Here is a 17,324-nt window from a genome sequence, read left to right on the forward strand (position 1 = left end):
CTTAAATGTAAAACTATAAATTACTCAATAATACATGTCTTGTGGGAATGCTATGAAGTCCAAAAGTTATGGGTGGAGTTAAAGTTGTCTGTCAGAATGTAATGTAAACTACAATGTAAACTTATTTTTAATCCGTCTGTCTGCCTATTTCAAGACATGGCATATGAGGGTCAGTGAGATACCCAATGGACTAGATGGTACTTTTATCGTCAATCATCTTGAAAAAATGTATACTTAAAAACTGGAAATCAAACCAATCCTCGCTCTCTCTCAAACAACTCCTAGTCCATACTCTAACTAGCATCGACTCCCGTGGTGTTTCCTGATAGATCTGAAGGGATTGGATAAGTGCAAGGCAATATGGTGATGGCTCAATCTATCATGAACAGAAAAATTAGGAAAGTCTGCACTCAGTATTTGCCGTGACAGAAAGGAAAATGTACTCCATCATTAGTGATGACTCCATCTAGCCTTCTAATGCGTCTAGGTGAGCTTCCACCCTGTTGCTCCCACCTACTCGGCTCCATTAGATCTACCAACACCAAAGGGGCTAGACTAGACAGAATGGATAAAGGGCAGTTTTTGGACCTGGCATGTCTGTCTATTATTGCCTGAATATTTTTCTATAGTCATAGACCTCGTAGACACACACACACACACACCACACACCCACACACACACACATACTGTCACGCCATGACCTTAGAGATCCTTATTATTCTCTGTTTGGTTAGGTCAGGTTGTGACTCAGGTGGGAAAGTCTATGTTTTCTATTTCTTTGTTTTTGGCCGAGTGTGGTGGATCATATATAAATTGGCATTTTCCTTTTGGGTTTTGTGGGATCTTGTTTTCTGTTTAGTGTCTGTGACTGACAGAACTGTTCGCTTTCGCTTTTGTTATTTTGTTTGTGTTTTTTGAATAAAAGGAATCATGAACACTTTCCACGCTGCGCTTTGGTCAACTCTTCCTTCAACAAACGAGAGCCGTTACACATACAGTTGAAGTCGGAAGTTTACATACACCTTAGCCAAATACATTTAAACTTTTTCACAATTCCTGACATTTAATCAGAGTAAAAATAACCCTTAGGTCAGTTAGGATCACCATTTTATTTTAGGGGATTTCTTTAAAAAATGTTTAACTTGGGTCAAACGTTTTGGGTAGCCTTCCACAAGCTTCCCACAATAAGTTGGGTGAATTTTGGCCCATTCCTCCTGACAGAGCTGGTGTAACTGAGTCAGGTTTGTAGGCCTCCTTGCTTACACACACTTTATCAGTTCTGCCCACAAATATTCTATGCAATTGAGGTCAGGGCTTTGTGCTGGCCACTCCAATACCTTGACTTTGTTGTCCTTAAGCCATTTTGCCACAACTTTGGAAGTATGCTTGGGGTCATTGTCCGTTTGGAAGACCCATTTGCGAACAAGTTTTAACTTCCTGACTGATGTCTTGAGATGTTGCTTCAATATATCCACATAATTGTCCTCCCTCATGATGCCATCAATTTTGTGAAGTGCACCAGTCCCTCCTGCAGCAAAGCACCCTCACAACATGATGCTGCCACCCCCGTGCTTCAAGGTTGGGATGGTGTTCTTCGGCTTGCAGGCCTCCCCCTTTCAGGCCTCCCCCTTTTTCCTCCAAACATAACGATGGTCATTATGGCCAAACAGTTCAATTTTTGTTTCATCAGACCAGAGGACATTTCTCCAAAAAGTATGATCTTTGTCCCCATGTGCAGTTGCAAACCATGGTCTATCTTTTTTTATGACGTTTTGGAGCAGTGGCTTCTTCCTTGCTGAGCTGCCATCCAGGTTATGTTGATATAGCACTCGTTTTACTGTGGATATAGATAATATTGTACCTGTTTCCTCCAGCATCTTCACAAGGTCCTTTGCTGTTGTTCTGGGATTGATTTGCACTTTTTACACCAAAGTACGTTCGTCTATAGGAGACAGAACATGTCTCTTCCTGAGCGGTATGACGGCTCATGGTGTTTATACTTGCTTACTATTGTTTGTACAGATGGACGTGGTACCTTCAGGAGTTTGGAAATTGCTCCCAAGGATGAACCAGACTTGTGGAGGTTGTCACGTTCCTGACCTGTTTTCCTTTGTTATGTATTTGTTTTAGTTGGTCAGGGCGTGATTTGGGTGGGTTGGTCTAGGTTTGTTTTTCTATGTTGGGATTTTGTGTTTGGCCTGGTATGATTCTCAATCAGAGACAGGTGTGTATTGTTTGTCCCTGATTGAGAGTCATACTAAGGCAGCCAGGGTTTCACTGGTGTTTTGTGGGTGTTTGTTTCTTGTGTCAGTGTTTGGGCCACACAGGACTGTTTTCAGGTTAGTCACGTTTGTAGAGTTTAGTAATTTGTAGTGTTTGTTGTTTGTTCATTAAAACATGAATACCTACTACTCCGCATCTTGGTCCGATCCATGCTCCTCCTCGTCTGAGGAGGAGAACGACTACGATAACCTTAACAGAGGTCTACAATTTCTTTTGATTTTCCCATGATGTCAAGCAAAGAGGCACTGAGTTTGAAGGTAGGCCTTGAAATACATCCACATGTGCACCTCCAATTGACTCTTATGACGTCAATTAGCCTATCAGAAGCATCTAAATACATGACATCATTTTCTGTCATTTTCCAAGCTGTTTAAAGGCACAGTCAACTTAGTCTATGTAAACTTCTGCCCCACTGGAATTGTGATACAGTGAAATAATCTGTCTGTAAACAATTGTTGAAAAAATGACTTGTGTCATGCACAAAGTAGATGTCCTAACCGACTTGCCAAAACTATAGTTTGTTAACAAGAAATTTGTGGAGTGGTTGAAAAACGAGTATTAATGACTCCAACCTAAGTGTATATAAACTTCCGACTTAAACTGTATGTACACCTGCCTACTAAAACCTTCACCCTGCAGAAAACGAACACAAAGACACACAACTCTACGGCTGCACTCATGTACACATATACACATGCACTCACTCACTCACTCACACAGATGTTGAGTTGTGACAGGGCTACCTTGGACAAGCAAGCGTGTGGTGTGAACCACCTCCCCCTGGATGCTGTAGGCTCGGCAGGTGTACGCCCCCCTGTCCTTGCGGCTGACCGACAGCACCGTCAGACTCCCATCAGACACCTGGGGAGGGAGAGGACACCATAGAAAAAGTGAGGGGGGGTTCTGTCAAAACAATAAGAAAAATTCATAAAGTTCCATGTGAATTTACAATGCAGATGGTCTACATCTGAGAAAAACAATTGTTTAATTTATGCTATTGCTGCTTTTGCTTGTCACAGGAGTGGGGCGTGTAGCTTGTTGTTGACCAGGGATGTTCTCTTGATAAGTGCTAAATTGGACCATTTTCCTGTCCTGCTAAGCATTCGAAAAGTATTTTTGTCACTAGTACTTTTGTCTGTCGGGTAAAATGTATGGAGTAAAAAGTACATTATTTTCTTTAGGAATGTAGTGAGAAAAAAGTAAAAAGTTATCCTAAATATGAATAGTAAAGTACAGATACCCCCCAAAAAGTCTTAAGTACTTTACTCCAGTGCTTGTGACTCATCAGACCCACAACCACTCCCCTGCTCCCTGCTTCACTTGGACTGAAATATGTTCCGGAACTCATTTTGGGTGCTGATACTGTTTATATTTAGATGCAGGAACTCCACAATACTTTTGAGCTAATATTCTATAAGAGGAACAGGAGCTCAAGCAGTAGAACATTTGAGGTGTCGATACTCAAGTCCGGTAAGCTCCTGCCAAAGTCAAGCACTGCTTCTTATCTGTTGCGCAAATAGCCTACAGCTGTGTGTCTCGAGCTCACTGGCGCAGGAAACTGCCCGGAATATTTTATACAAATGTCGCCAATTCGCTAGCACGAGCTTAGGACTGGGCCTAAGTTAATAGTTGATACAATATTTCAAGTTCGTTGCAGACAGGCCATGTGTAGCCAATTTCTGGGATATTTATTTTTATCAGGATATTTTCTACCTGCAGGCCACAATGTTTCTAATTGTTGGCTTTATGTAGGCTATTTTTTACATAGTTGGCAATGGCAATAGAAGTTACTTTTTAGGTTTATCATTTTCATTTAGATTTGGATCGAATTTTGATTAACCACATTACAATGATTTTGAGATATGAATAAGTTATAAATTAAATGAAACTGTTTCACGAAAATGTACATATGAAAACCATAACTGTCACGCAGATCGGTAGAAATGGTCAAATACACTGACATTCCACATGAAAAAGGTTGCCGAACCATCATGTAGCCTATTACCGGTATCTTCAGGAGCGTAATGGCAGAATATGCGAAAGTCAGCAGGAGCTGGAGGAGAATAGTTGGGTCAGGATAAGATTTTTTCTTCTGGTGATCTAGATCTCTGGTGCCCTCTTGAGTCATCTGTCTTATTTCATTAAACTGGACGCTTACTGCATACATAGTTGATTTTATTAAAACACATACGGTTGTGTCTATATATGGAAACATAGACGTAACATTTTTTCGCCCAATCATTTGGTCGATAGGACAGATTACTTTCGGTACGTTTTTTTGTCGGGGACAGCCCTACGACAGCACCTAAATGGGGGCCTTTTTTCTGGAATTCAGCAGAGCCTGAGGGCCACCGTGCCCCCTGCCCCGTTTTGATCCACACAGACGCACACAGGGGCAGGCACACGTGCACACAACATGTACACAAGCAGAAGTGTAGAGCTGCATCCTCTGCATACATCACATACTGAAAGCTACCAATTGATGTATTGAGCCAATGAAAGCTCTGTTTGACGTGCTGCATTTGAAATGTTCTATCTTGTCAGCCGAGGCTTGTCACTTCGGCATATTATGATGTGCTTTGTCTTCAAGGCAACACCACAGTATGGAGACATCAACAGATGTCTTACAGGGACTATGGAAATATCCATATCTATTAATATTATAAACACACTATTTTCATGCTCAAAGGATATGAATAATACGAGTTTAAAGTGATGATATGAAGTGAATATACGACTTCATCATGCGCAGTGAAGAAGTCTGACTATGTGTTATCCATTTGGATGATGAACAGCACACACTGCAGGAGTAAATAGCGTGTGAAGGAAAACATTATGGCAATTAGCTCCAACTTTAAAGTTGCAATATGTACGTTTTTTGGGCGACCTGACCAAATTCACATAGAAATGTATGTTATCGATCTGTCATTCTCATTGAAAGCAAGTCTAAGAAGAGGTAGATCTGTTCTATTTGCGCTATTCCTATGCTTCCTGTTTTTAAGTTTAGTTTTTGTGTCTTCTACTTTCGTTTTTGTACACCAGCTTGAAACAGCTGAAAAAACAATATTTTTGGTTATGGAAAAGATATTTCACAACAGTTCACAACAGATGGCACAATGATTATCTACACTATACTTGCTTGTTTGTCACATACAGTGCTTTCGGAAAGTATTTAGACCCCTTGACTTATTTAATATTTTGTTATGTTACCGCTTTATTCTAAAATGGAGGAAATCGTTTTTTCCCCCTTATCAATCTACACACAATACCCCATAATGACAAAGCAAAAACACGTTTTTAGAAATGTTTGCTAATGGCCTCCCAAGTGGCGCAGTGGTCTGCTGTGCCACTAGAGATCCTGGTTCAAGTCCAAGCAGCCCGCCGCAACCGGGAGACCCATAGGGCGGTGCACAATTGGCCCAGCGTCGTCCAGGTTAGGGGAGGGTTTGGCCGGCAAGGATGTTCTTGTCCCAACGCGCTCTAGCGACTCCTGTGGTGGGCCGGGCACAATGCTTGCTGACACAATCGCCAGGAGTATGGTGTTTCCGCCAATACATTGGTGCAGCTGGCTTCCGGGTTAAGTGGGCATTGTGTCAAGAAGCAGTGCGGCCTGGTTGGGTTGTGTTTCGGAGGACGCATGGCTCTATACCGTCGCCTCTCCCGAGTCCGTACGGGAGCTGCAGTGATGGGAAAAGACTGTAACTACCAATAGAATACCACGAAATTGGGGATAAAATAAAATACATTGTTTGCTAATTTATCAAAATTAAAAAAAACTGAAATATCACATTTACATAAGTATTCAGACCCTTTACTCAGTACTTTGTTGAAGCACTTTTGGCAGTGATTACAGCATCGACTCTTCTTGGGTATGACGCTACAAGCTCGGGTACACCTGTATTTGGGAAGTCTCTCCCATTCCTCTCTGCAGATCCTCTCAAGCTCTGTCAGGTTGGATGGAGAGCATTGCTGCACAGCTATTTTCAGGTCTCTCCTGAGATGTTAGATCGGGTTCAAGTCCGGGCTCTGGCTGGGCCACTCAAGGACATTCAGAGACTTGTCCCAAAGCCACTCCTCTGTTGTCTTGGCTGTGTGCTTAGGGTCGTTGTCCTGTTGGAAGGTGAACCTTTGCCCCAGTCTGAGGTCCTGAGCACTCCGGAGCAGGTTTTTATCAAGGATCTCTCAATACTTTGCTCCGTTCATCTTTCCCTCGATCCTTACTAGTCTCCCAGTCCTTGCCGCTGAAAAACATTACCACAGGATGATGCTGCCACCACCATGCTTCACCGTAGAGATGGTGCCAGGTTTCCTCCAAACGTGACGCTTGGCATTCAGGCCAAAGAGTTCAATCTTGGTTTCATCAGACCAGAGAATCTTGTTTGTTGAGTCCTTTAGGTGCCTTTTGGCAAAATCCAGGCAGGCTGTCATGTGCGTTTTACTGAGGAGTGGCTTCCGGTCTGGCCACTCTACCCTAAAGGCCTGATGGTGGAGTGCTGCAGAGATAGTTGTCCTTCTGGAAGGTGCTCCCATCTCTAAGAGGAACTTTAGAGGTCTATCAGAGTGACCATCGGGTTCTTGGTCACCTATCTGACCAATGCCCTTCTCCCCCAATTGCTCAGTTAGGCCTGGTGGCCAGCTCTAGGAAGAGTCTTGGTGGTTCCAAACTTCTTCCATTTAAGAATGATTGAGGCCACTTTGTTCTTGGGGACCTTCAATGCTGCAAACATGTTTTGGTACACTTCCCCAGATCTGTGCCTCAACACAATCCTGTCTCGGAGCTCTACGGACACAATCCATTGACCTCATGTCTTGGTTTTTGCTCTGACATTCCCTGTCAACTGTGGGACCTTATATAGACAGGTGTGTGCCTTTCCAAATCATGTTTAATCAATTGAATTGATCACAGGTGGACTCCAATCAAGTTGTAGAAACATTTCAAGGATGATCAATGGAAACAGGATGCAACTGAGCGCAATTTTGAGTCTCATAGCAAAGGGTATGAATACTTATGTAAATGAGGTATTTCTGTTTTTTTATTTTAAATACAATTGCAAACATTTCTAAAAACCTGTTTTCACTGTGCCATTCTGGGGTATTGTGTGTAGATAGCTGAGGATTTTATTTATTTAATACATTTTGGAATAAGGCTGTAACGTAACAAAATGTGGAAAAAGTCAAGGGGTCTGAATACTTTCCTGAAATAAAGCAAACTATTAGAATTTTAGCAACCAGGAAATGGCAGAGCAATTTCTGCAAATTGCATCTAACTACAGAAGATGAGCTGGGAAAAAATGATGTTTCAACAGGACTTACTACAAGCAACCCATTCTAAGGTGTGCAGGGATTACACTGAGGGGTGTAAATCGAGATCTACCACTCAGATAAAAAAAACATGAATTAAAAAACGTAAGCCGATGCAACATTAACCAATTAAAAACAGTTAAGCAGCAATGAGGCCCAATAGATTGAGAACTTGTTCTCAACTTGCCTACCTGGTTAAATAAAGGTGAAATAAATAAATAAAAACATGATCACTGCATATTGTCTATGCTTGAATTGCCCTGCATTTTGAAATATATATACACTGCTCAAAAAAATAAAGGGAACACTTAAACAGCACAATGTAACTCCAAGTCAATCACACTTCTGTGAAATCAACTGTCCACTTAGGAAGCAACACTGATTGACAATAAATTTCACATGTTGTTGTGCAAATGGAATAGACAAAAGGTGGAAATTATAGGCAATTAGCAAGACACCCCCAATAAAGGAGTGGTTCTGCAGGTGGTGACCACAGACCACTTCTCAGTTCCTATGCTTCCTGGCTGATGTTTTGGTCACTTTTGAATGCTGGCGGTGCTTTCACTCTAGTGGTAGCATGAGACGGAGTCTACAACCCACACAAGTGGCTCAAGTAGTGCAACTCATCCAGGATGGCACATCAATGCGAGCTGTGGCAAGAAGGTTTGCTGTGTCTGTCAACGTAGTGTCCAGAGCATGGAGGCGCTACCAGGAGACAGGCCAGTACATCAGAAGACGTGGAGGAGGCCGTAGGAGGGCAACAACCCAGCAGCAGGACCGCTACCTCCGCCTTTGTGCAAGGAGGAGCACTGCCAGAGCCCTGCAAAATGACCTCCAGCAGGCCACAAATGTGCATGTCTCTGCTCAAACGGTCAGAAACAGACTCCATGAGGGTGGTATGAGGGCCCGATGTCCACAGGTGGGGGTTGTGCTTACAGCCCAACACTGTGCAGGACTTTTGGCATTTGCCAGAGAACACCAAGATTGGCAAATTCGCCACTGGTGCCCTGTGCTCTTCACAGATGAAAGCAGGTTCACACTGAGCACATTTGACAGAGTCTGGAGACGCCGTGGAGAACGTTCTGCTGCCTGCAACATCCTCCAGCATGACCGGTTTGGCGGTGGGTCAGTCATGGTGTGGGGTGGCATTTCTTTGGGGGGCCGCACAGCCCTCCATGTGCTCGCCAGAGGTAGCCTGACTGCCATTAGGTACCGATATGAGATCCTCAGACCCCTTGTGAGACCATATGCTGGTGCGGTTGGCCCTGGGTTCCTCCTAATGCAAGACAATGCTAGACCTCATGTGGCTGGAGTGTGTCGGCAGTTCCTGCAAGAGGAAGGCAATGATGCTATGGACTAGCCCGCCCGTTCCCCAGACCTGAATCCAATTGAGCACATCATGTCTCGCTCCATCCACTAAAGCCACGTTGCACCACAGACTGTCCAGGAGTTGGCGGATTCTTTAGTCAAGGTCTGGGAGGAGATCCCTCAGGAGACCATCCGCCACCTCATCAGGAGCATTCCCAGGCGTTGTAGGGAGGTCATACAGGCACGTGGAGGCCACACACACTACTGAGACTCATTTTGACTTGTTTTAAGGACATTACATCAAAGTTGGATCAGCCTGTAGTGTGGTTTTCCATTTTGAGTGTGACTCCAAATCCAGACCTCCATGGGTTGATAAATTTGATTTCCATTGATAATTTTTGTGTGATTTTGTTGTCAGCACATTCAACTATGTAAAGAAAAAAGTATTTAATAAGAATATTTCATTCATTCAGATCTAGGATGTGTTATTTTAGTGTTCCATTTAGTTTTTGAGCAGTGTATATATATTTTTTTGACATTTATTGGTATATGATCACACTGGTAATGGGTCATTTGTTGTATTACTTTATTTTTGGACTGATGACCTGCATCTGATGGTCAGTCAGAGGGGAGGGACGGAGCAGCGATGAGGCTAGCCTCTCACCCATCTCCCCGTCCATCCGCCCACCTTCTCTCCACTAAGAAAAGAGGGCAGTTTTACAGCTGATGGCGAAACTCAAGTCACACTGCATTATTTCTGCCTCATGCACCAATTCATGTTGTTACTCCTATGCAATATTTCCTCAAAAAATGTTGGGCACAGAGCAAATTTCAGGTCTGCTGAGCGCAAACTTGAACGTTCAGAAAATCCTGTGCAACTTCCAGCGCGCATTTACTGTGAACACAGAGTCTGTATCTGTTTTAAGTTGCTGTTTTAACTGTGGCTATTTGATCATAATGTAGGCTAACCAGAGTGGTCTACCATCAAACACAATGGAGAAAATGCATCCCATAACATTCTAACATGGAAATAGCTATTCTCTCATTCAGCCTACAGTAGCAGTCAATGTGTGGTGTCCAATGTAGGCCTACATTCCATGAGACTTTTGAAAAAAACATGCAGAGCTTGACATTAACATGTTTATCCACTCAGACAAGGAGGTGAATGAAAATATTGTTGTGTTGTTTGATGCAAGAAACCACTTTACAAAATTAAATCACTTATGATTCCCATTCCATTATTACAGCAAATCAGACAAATTATGCTACCCTCTGCCTTTTTGGCTAATTAGATTATTTAAGCCCGTCTCAAAATACAATACTTCCCCTTTAAGACAAAATAAAGCTCTTTACATGACTCGCTTTTCAAAGATGTCTAGAAATGTAAATGTTTTGTGCTCTTGTAGGAGGCAATCACTCCTCTATTGCTGACAACAAGTTATTTATAACTGGACTAATAACTCACTAACTAGCAAAGGATATGAACAAAATGTACACACGTGGCTTTATGCAGCTCTTGCTTTGATCTCAAAACAAGCACATCTACTTACGACTGCTTATGCTGTAAACACAGTCCAGTTCAATGAAAACAGCACAGATCCATATATGGCAATGGTCTATTTGGTATATGCCTACTGCAGCTCTGCTGGTCTGTGTAGAGTACGGGCTGATTCATGCATGTCAATGCAATAGAATCCTACTCCGATGCGTTCTACCTACAACAAAATATCTTGCATAGTTAGTTTTCTTTCGGTATTTTGCATTGAAAGTGTCTAATATTGTGTTGATTCACAATATTCGCCACAGTAAAGGGAAATGTTGATATTGTTAACAGGGAAAACTCTTGAACAGTGGGTAACAACCTATTCTGAGTCAAGATCACTTTCTGAGTCAAAATGCAAGCTGCTCAGATATTTTTTTTTAACATGACTAAGAACGTAAGCCTATGCAACATTAGCCAATTAACAACTGTACTGTAGCAATGAGGTTTGTGCAGTAAGCTGTAGGTACAATACATTATCACCGCATAATGGCTTTGCTTGAATTGCCCTGCCAATGCATCGTTGTTCAGGCCATTTTAAATCATTTTTGAGGTAGGCTATGTGATCACACTAGTAATAGATCCGTTGTTGCATTAGTTGTGAGGCACAGCTGAGGTTGCATACATTTAAATAATTCGCTTTTTATTTTACTGGGCTAACCGTGCCTGCATCTGATGGTCAGTCTCAGCGATGGAGAGAGCAGCAGACTGACCAAAAAGGACACCGTCTTCCAGCTGATGGTGAAACTTGAGTCGCATCGCATTAATGAATGTCGTTACCCCTATGAACAGAGAAAGTGAAATATTCCTCGATATTAAAAAAAGACCCAAGCTGATAATTATAACAACACAAGCCTATCGATACACATTCCTACTCATTCATTACTGCTGCAGTGCTTGTTGTAGCGCTGATGGAAATAGAAAGAATGAGCATTTTATGGCTTATGAAAGTGTTGATAGTGCTGTATGACAACTTAAACAAGAACTTACACATAACAGTAGCTCTTTGCTGTATTTGTTGAGTCTCTCTCTAGTCTCACCTATAATGGTTCCGGAGGGGATAGCTGCTGTTTTACGGGCTCCTTACCAACTGTGCTATTTTATAAGTTTTGTAACTCATTTTGTGCATAATGTTGCTGCTACTGTCGCTGATGACCGAAAATAGCTTCTGGACATCAGAACAGCGATTACTCACTCAAGATTTCCGACTCGAAGGATATACTGCTTTATCGAGACACGTCTCAAATCCCCATCATCCACGTGAAGAAAAGACGGAGAAAAAAGGGGGAGGAGTGCGGGGTGCCTTGTAGGAATTTGCCGGCAAGTAGGTAAACCACCACTACCCTCCGTATTACTGGCCAATGTGCAATCATTGGAAAACAAACTGGACGATCAAGACTATCCTACCAACAGAATATTGAAAACTGTAACATCTTATGTTTCACCGAGACGTGGCTGAACGACGACACGGATAATATAGAGCTGGCTGGGTTTTCTGTGCATCGGCAGGACAGAGCAGCTACGTCTGGTAAGACGAGGGGCGGGGGTGTGTGTCTATGTGTCAATAACTGCTGGTGTGCGATGTCTAATATTAAAGAAGTCTCGAGGTATTGCTCGCCTGAGGTAGAATACCTCATGATAAGCTGTAGACCATACTATCTACAGAGAGAGTTCTCAGCTGTATTATTCGTAGCTGTTTATTTACCACCACAAACCGATGCTGGCACTAAGACTGCACTCAACGAGAAAAGAAAATTCTCATCCATAAGCGGCGCTCCTAGTGGTCAGATGACGCTGATGCTACGCTACAAGACTGTTTTGCTAGCACAAACTGGAATATGAGGATTCATCCAATGGCATTGAGGAGTATACCACCTCAGTCACCGGCTTCATCAATAAGTGCATTGATTACGTCGTCCCTACAGTGACTGTACGTACATATCCCAACCAGAAGCCATGGATGACAGGCAACATCAGCACCGAGATAAAGGCTAGAGCTGACACTTTCAAGGAAAGGGACACTAATCCGGATGCTTATAAAAAAAATCCCTCTATGCCCTCAGACAAACCATCAAACAGGCAAAGGGTCAATACAGGACTAAGATTGAATCCTACTACACTGGCTCTGATGCTCGTCGGATGTGGCAGGGCTTGAAAACTATTACAGACTATAAAGGGAAACCGAGCTGCGAGCTGCCCAGTGACGCGAGAGTGGAAGGGAGGATGAAATGAAAAAAGGATGAAAGAGTGGAAAGGGAGGATGGCTACGTAGCCCTGAGGGGAGAAGGAGGACAAACAAGGTAGTAAGCTGTCTCTTCTCTTGCAACGGATCACGGTAGAGGAAAGTGGCAGCTGATTTGCACTGATATGAAAAAAAACAGGACGTGTGCAAGCAATAGATGTTGGATACTTTGCTTCAGAGAACGACCAATATGGACTTTTTAGGGCCGATACTGATTTTTGATGGTCATGGAGGCCGATATTCAATATCATGTATGCATTCATGCATCTATTTTAAAATCAAATAATACATTTGACTGTTATTACCAATCTAATTACATGACATAATGGTAATACTTGTATTTGAATGGTAAATCTCTTGATAAACTGCATATATTAAGATGGCATAGGTCTACTCACAATACAGGTGAATGCATATTCAATAGGAGTGTGTGAATGCATTGAGTTATTGAGCTTGTTTTGGCTGATCAGTGGAGTCTATGGTGCTACAGATGACAAACAATCTGTTTGCCTTCCATTTGGGACTTATATTAGCCTACTGATCAACAACATTTGCATAGAAGCATCACTCCAGCATGTCACGCCTGTATGGAAAAACATCATATAGGCACTGCTGTTAGTTTGAGAATATAAAATAACACCTATTCAATGCAAATGGGTCCAACTTAACGTTATGATTTGTGATCATGGATCCTTACAAAACTAGAATTGGTAGTCATTTTCTGTGGTCGGGAAAAAAATACATTCAGTTGACTAAACAATTCCGCTGCCATGATAACATTTTAAATAACTCAATAGGCTAGTTCAGCTATCTGTCAAGAAATGGGCGGGTTGTGACTTGATCCTACTGCTACGAATGGATAGAGTGAGCACCACCACACAGCACCCCCACCAACACACTCACACACCGCACCCCCACCAACACACTCACACAGCACCCCCACCAACACACTCACACACAGCACCCCCACAGTCACAAACAGCACCCCCACCAACACACTCATGCACAGAACCCCCACCAACACTCACGCACAGCACCCCCACCAACACACTCACGCACAGCACCCCCACCATCACACAGCCTAACACAGACAGACACTTTTCAGCATCCCAACACAGCACCCTCACACACACAGCCTAACACAGACACACACTTCTCGATAATTCTTAACTGTAACACAGACCGATACTATTCTTACAACATAGATTACTTCTAAGGTAGGCCTACACGTGAGATGGGTTATATTGTAATGTTATTTTTTAGTTACTCTGGTGATGGGAATATAACCTGCAGCAAATAATTAGTCTAGGAGAGTGACCTGCCTGTTAGCCAGTTGCACAGAAAGATTGATGGGACACATGTTCAATTCACTGGGATTTAGCTATGTTTTTATTGATTGTAGGGCTGTAGCCACTGAATTCTGGTAGTTTTCACTTGAAAGAATAAAACCATCAATCACAAAATTTGCTGCTGGCGCAATACAGCCAATGCCGCGCAGCACTGCCTCTCACCCGGCTCAGCGAACGAAGTCAGGCACTCCCACACAGCTAGCAACTCATGGAAATGGGGGTGGTGAAACGTGAATCCCTGACAACCCATACATCAAACGTAGCTAAGAAGCCCTACTTTGTAACATGCTATGTTTTCTGGTGTCTCGGAAAACATCTGAATAACAGAAGCGAAGGAAAAACGTTTGACGTTATATTTAAGACAGAAGACCTCCGATAACCGTGAAACACACTCATGATTACCCCATACTTTTTGGCAATACAATGTCACATTGATCTTACTCTGATAGGTTGAGGAATACCCATCGCAAAGGGTACAGTCTTTTTAGACATGGGTAACAACTGCCACATTAATGTTTTCAAATGATTTAATATGTATTCTCACAAAAACATTATTGATATTTAGTGAAAACAGATTTGTTTACTGCATTTTTTTTGTAGAATTCTCTTATAGTGTCCATTGTTTGTCGCGTAACCTAACACCCTACTCTTGGTGCTGACATCAGCTGTAGCTGAGCTAAATCGAACTCTTTGTTTCAAATCCTCTTTGCTATATTCCGGCTGAAACATGCATGGTTGAATGTCACCATCTAGCTAATAGAACATCAAAAAATGCTCCATCGTTGAATTCGTGTTGAATCACTTGAAGCTACTGCGGTCTGATCAGTTCTTTCTGTTTTGCCAAGAGTATTTTGTGTTGTGTCCACCTCCCTTTCAAAAAAGCCCATCTTGGGGAAGGGACGGGGCCAGAGCAGGAAGCCCTGCCGTTGTAGACTTTCAGAGACTGGAAAAAACGTGTCACCTTGTATATTTAGCAATGAATCCGCAGATAGGAACATCGCTGAAAGACGCCCGTTGGCTCTATCAAACAAGGACAACCATATCTACACACAAAAAATGTATAGTGTGATCGGTAGAACATAGACGGCTTTGCTAAATGCCTCAAAGCAGGACTACATTTATTTTCAGATCTCGTACCCCCCCCCATTATCCCCACATATAATGTGAACCGCTCCTGGACTTGCTCAACAGTTTGCATGATATAGCCAATGTTGTCCTTTCTAGCATGGCCATCCCCACTGTGCTTAGTATAACAACTTGGACTTCATTGGGCCATTATCGCGAATACCAAGTGGGTAGGGCAAACACAGGAAATGGTGATGCGGGGGTCTACCTTGTACTTGTCGCTGTCCTCCACAGGCTCGCCCTCCCGGATCCAGCTGACGGAAGGTTTGGGGTTGCCGGACGCCACACAGCTCAGGGTGATGCTGCCGCCTTCCTTGGCCTCAACATACTGCGGTGGCGTGTCTGTGAAATTGGGGGGAGCTGTGAAAAGGACGATGAAAAGAAATGGTGAGTAAAATGTATTTGTCAAATGTCAAAAGGGAACTCATTGATGCAATATCTCTAATGTTCCAATGTCTGTGCTTTTGTGTGCTATTTGCATTTATATGTCTGTCTATCTAACATTGTGTGAAGCTGTTATGTGGACAAAGTTTGTCCTATTCTGTTTAATATCAATGAATCCTGGGATCCACTACTACATGTTCTAGCTAGAAAAAACGAGATGTGTCGCTGGGAAAGGTGCATAGTCAAGTGAATGTTTAGGAACTTTGCTTGGACGATGTATCCATTACCACACACAAGTAATGTGTTTTCTGTTAATGTTACTGTGCATGTGCTGTAGTATATGTGCGAGAGCTCCAACAAAGAATTTCAATGCATTTATTACCTTTAATATCTGCAAATAGCAAATAAACTACTTCAACTTGAAGCTTATACCAAAATATGGCCAAACCAGGGTATCACTTTATATTAACATTCAGTAATAATAAACCATTTGTAAGGTATTAAAAAACAGTTTGCTCACCATTTAATCATTACTCCCATTATTTGTAAAGGTTAGAAGATAGTTATTCACACATTTTTATAAATGATATTAAACATCTTGTGTTGTGTGGTTATTATGTTACCACTGATATGTTTTTATCTAGGTCATTTTGAGAACTTAACACTTGAACCACCGGGCCTTTCAGCCTAGAAGTATCCACTAGAGATAGTTGTCGAACAGCGTCATTAGCATACGGCTGGCCTCGATGTAACACCCCTTCTAGCCAATGACAGGTCAACATTCTAACAGTCGAATAAATACATTTCATATATTCTATCTGAAGAATAAAGATTTGGTTGTGTTTATGAAGGTCTTAGGTAGTAACTTAAGAATATATTTTTTTTTACTTTAAAGAACATAATAGCATTTTTATTTGTTTATGTTACTCTAGGCCAGGGATGGGCAACTTTGATGAGGGTGTGGGCAACAAAAAATCTGAACGCATCATGAGGGGCCGAAGTTAGCTCACGGGTCTGTGTACCCACATCCATCTCCCCCACATTGCGAGCCAAAAAATGTGTGGCCCCCCTCTTGACAGAAATTCATTTTAGAGTTAATTCGTGCAGTTCTATACATTGGGGTGAAAATACAATTTTACAGTTTAAAAACTAATTTGCTGCAATTCTACACATTTTGCCATAGGTGTCACGACTTCCGCCGAAGTCGGCTCCTCTCCTTGTTCGGGCGGCGTTCGGCGATCGACGTCACCGACTTTCTAGACATCACCGCTCCATTTTTCATATATCCATTTGTCTTGTCTTGTTTCCATACACACCTGGTTTTCATTTCCCCAATCATTCTACTTGTATTTAACCCTCTGTTTCTCATCAGGTTTTGTGCGTAATTGTTTTCATGTTATGTGGTGTTAGTTTATGCGCTTTACTTTTATGTTCCGTTTTTTGAACGCTTTTGATTTATGTAGTGCTCTCTTTTTTTTGGAACTCTAATAAAAGTGCGCCTGTTCATTATAATCTGCTCTCCTGCACCGGACTTCGCCTCCAATTCACCATTGACAATAGGGTGGAAAGACATTTTTGCAGTTTTTAATATGATATCTGAGTGAGACCGACTAAAAAAAATCAATAGGGGCCCGACGAACGGTAATTTTACCATGATAACAAGTTTACATAACTGGCCGCTAAACTAATTTAGCAATCTAAAAACATTTAGCTGACATGGGCTAATTGACTATCAGTGACTGACATAACAAGAGTAAAAATTGCTGATGCACAAGCAAATTTCTACTGTTGA

At 42.3% G+C, this 17,324-nt stretch overlaps 1 protein-coding gene across 5 annotated transcripts in view; it reads right to left on the reverse strand.

The window, feature by feature from the left end:
* Positions 1-17,324, reverse strand: part of igsf9bb (immunoglobulin superfamily, member 9Bb) — a 177,752-nt gene that overhangs the window by 73,559 nt on the left and 86,869 nt on the right. For all 5 annotated transcript variants that reach the window (XM_055875750.1, XM_055875748.1, XM_055875749.1 and 2 more), the window contains exons 4-5: positions 15,357-15,508; positions 3,027-3,144 (exon numbers count right to left, since the gene is read on the reverse strand). In XM_055875750.1, coding sequence (XP_055731725.1) covers positions 3,027-3,144; positions 15,357-15,508 — 270 coding nt within the window. The remainder of the gene's footprint in view (positions 1-3,026; positions 3,145-15,356; positions 15,509-17,324) is intronic.

This window comes from Salvelinus fontinalis, chromosome 2, assembly GCF_029448725.1.
Source record: "Salvelinus fontinalis isolate EN_2023a chromosome 2, ASM2944872v1, whole genome shotgun sequence".
In the NCBI taxonomy this organism is placed as follows: Eukaryota; Metazoa; Chordata; class Actinopteri; order Salmoniformes; family Salmonidae; genus Salvelinus; species Salvelinus fontinalis.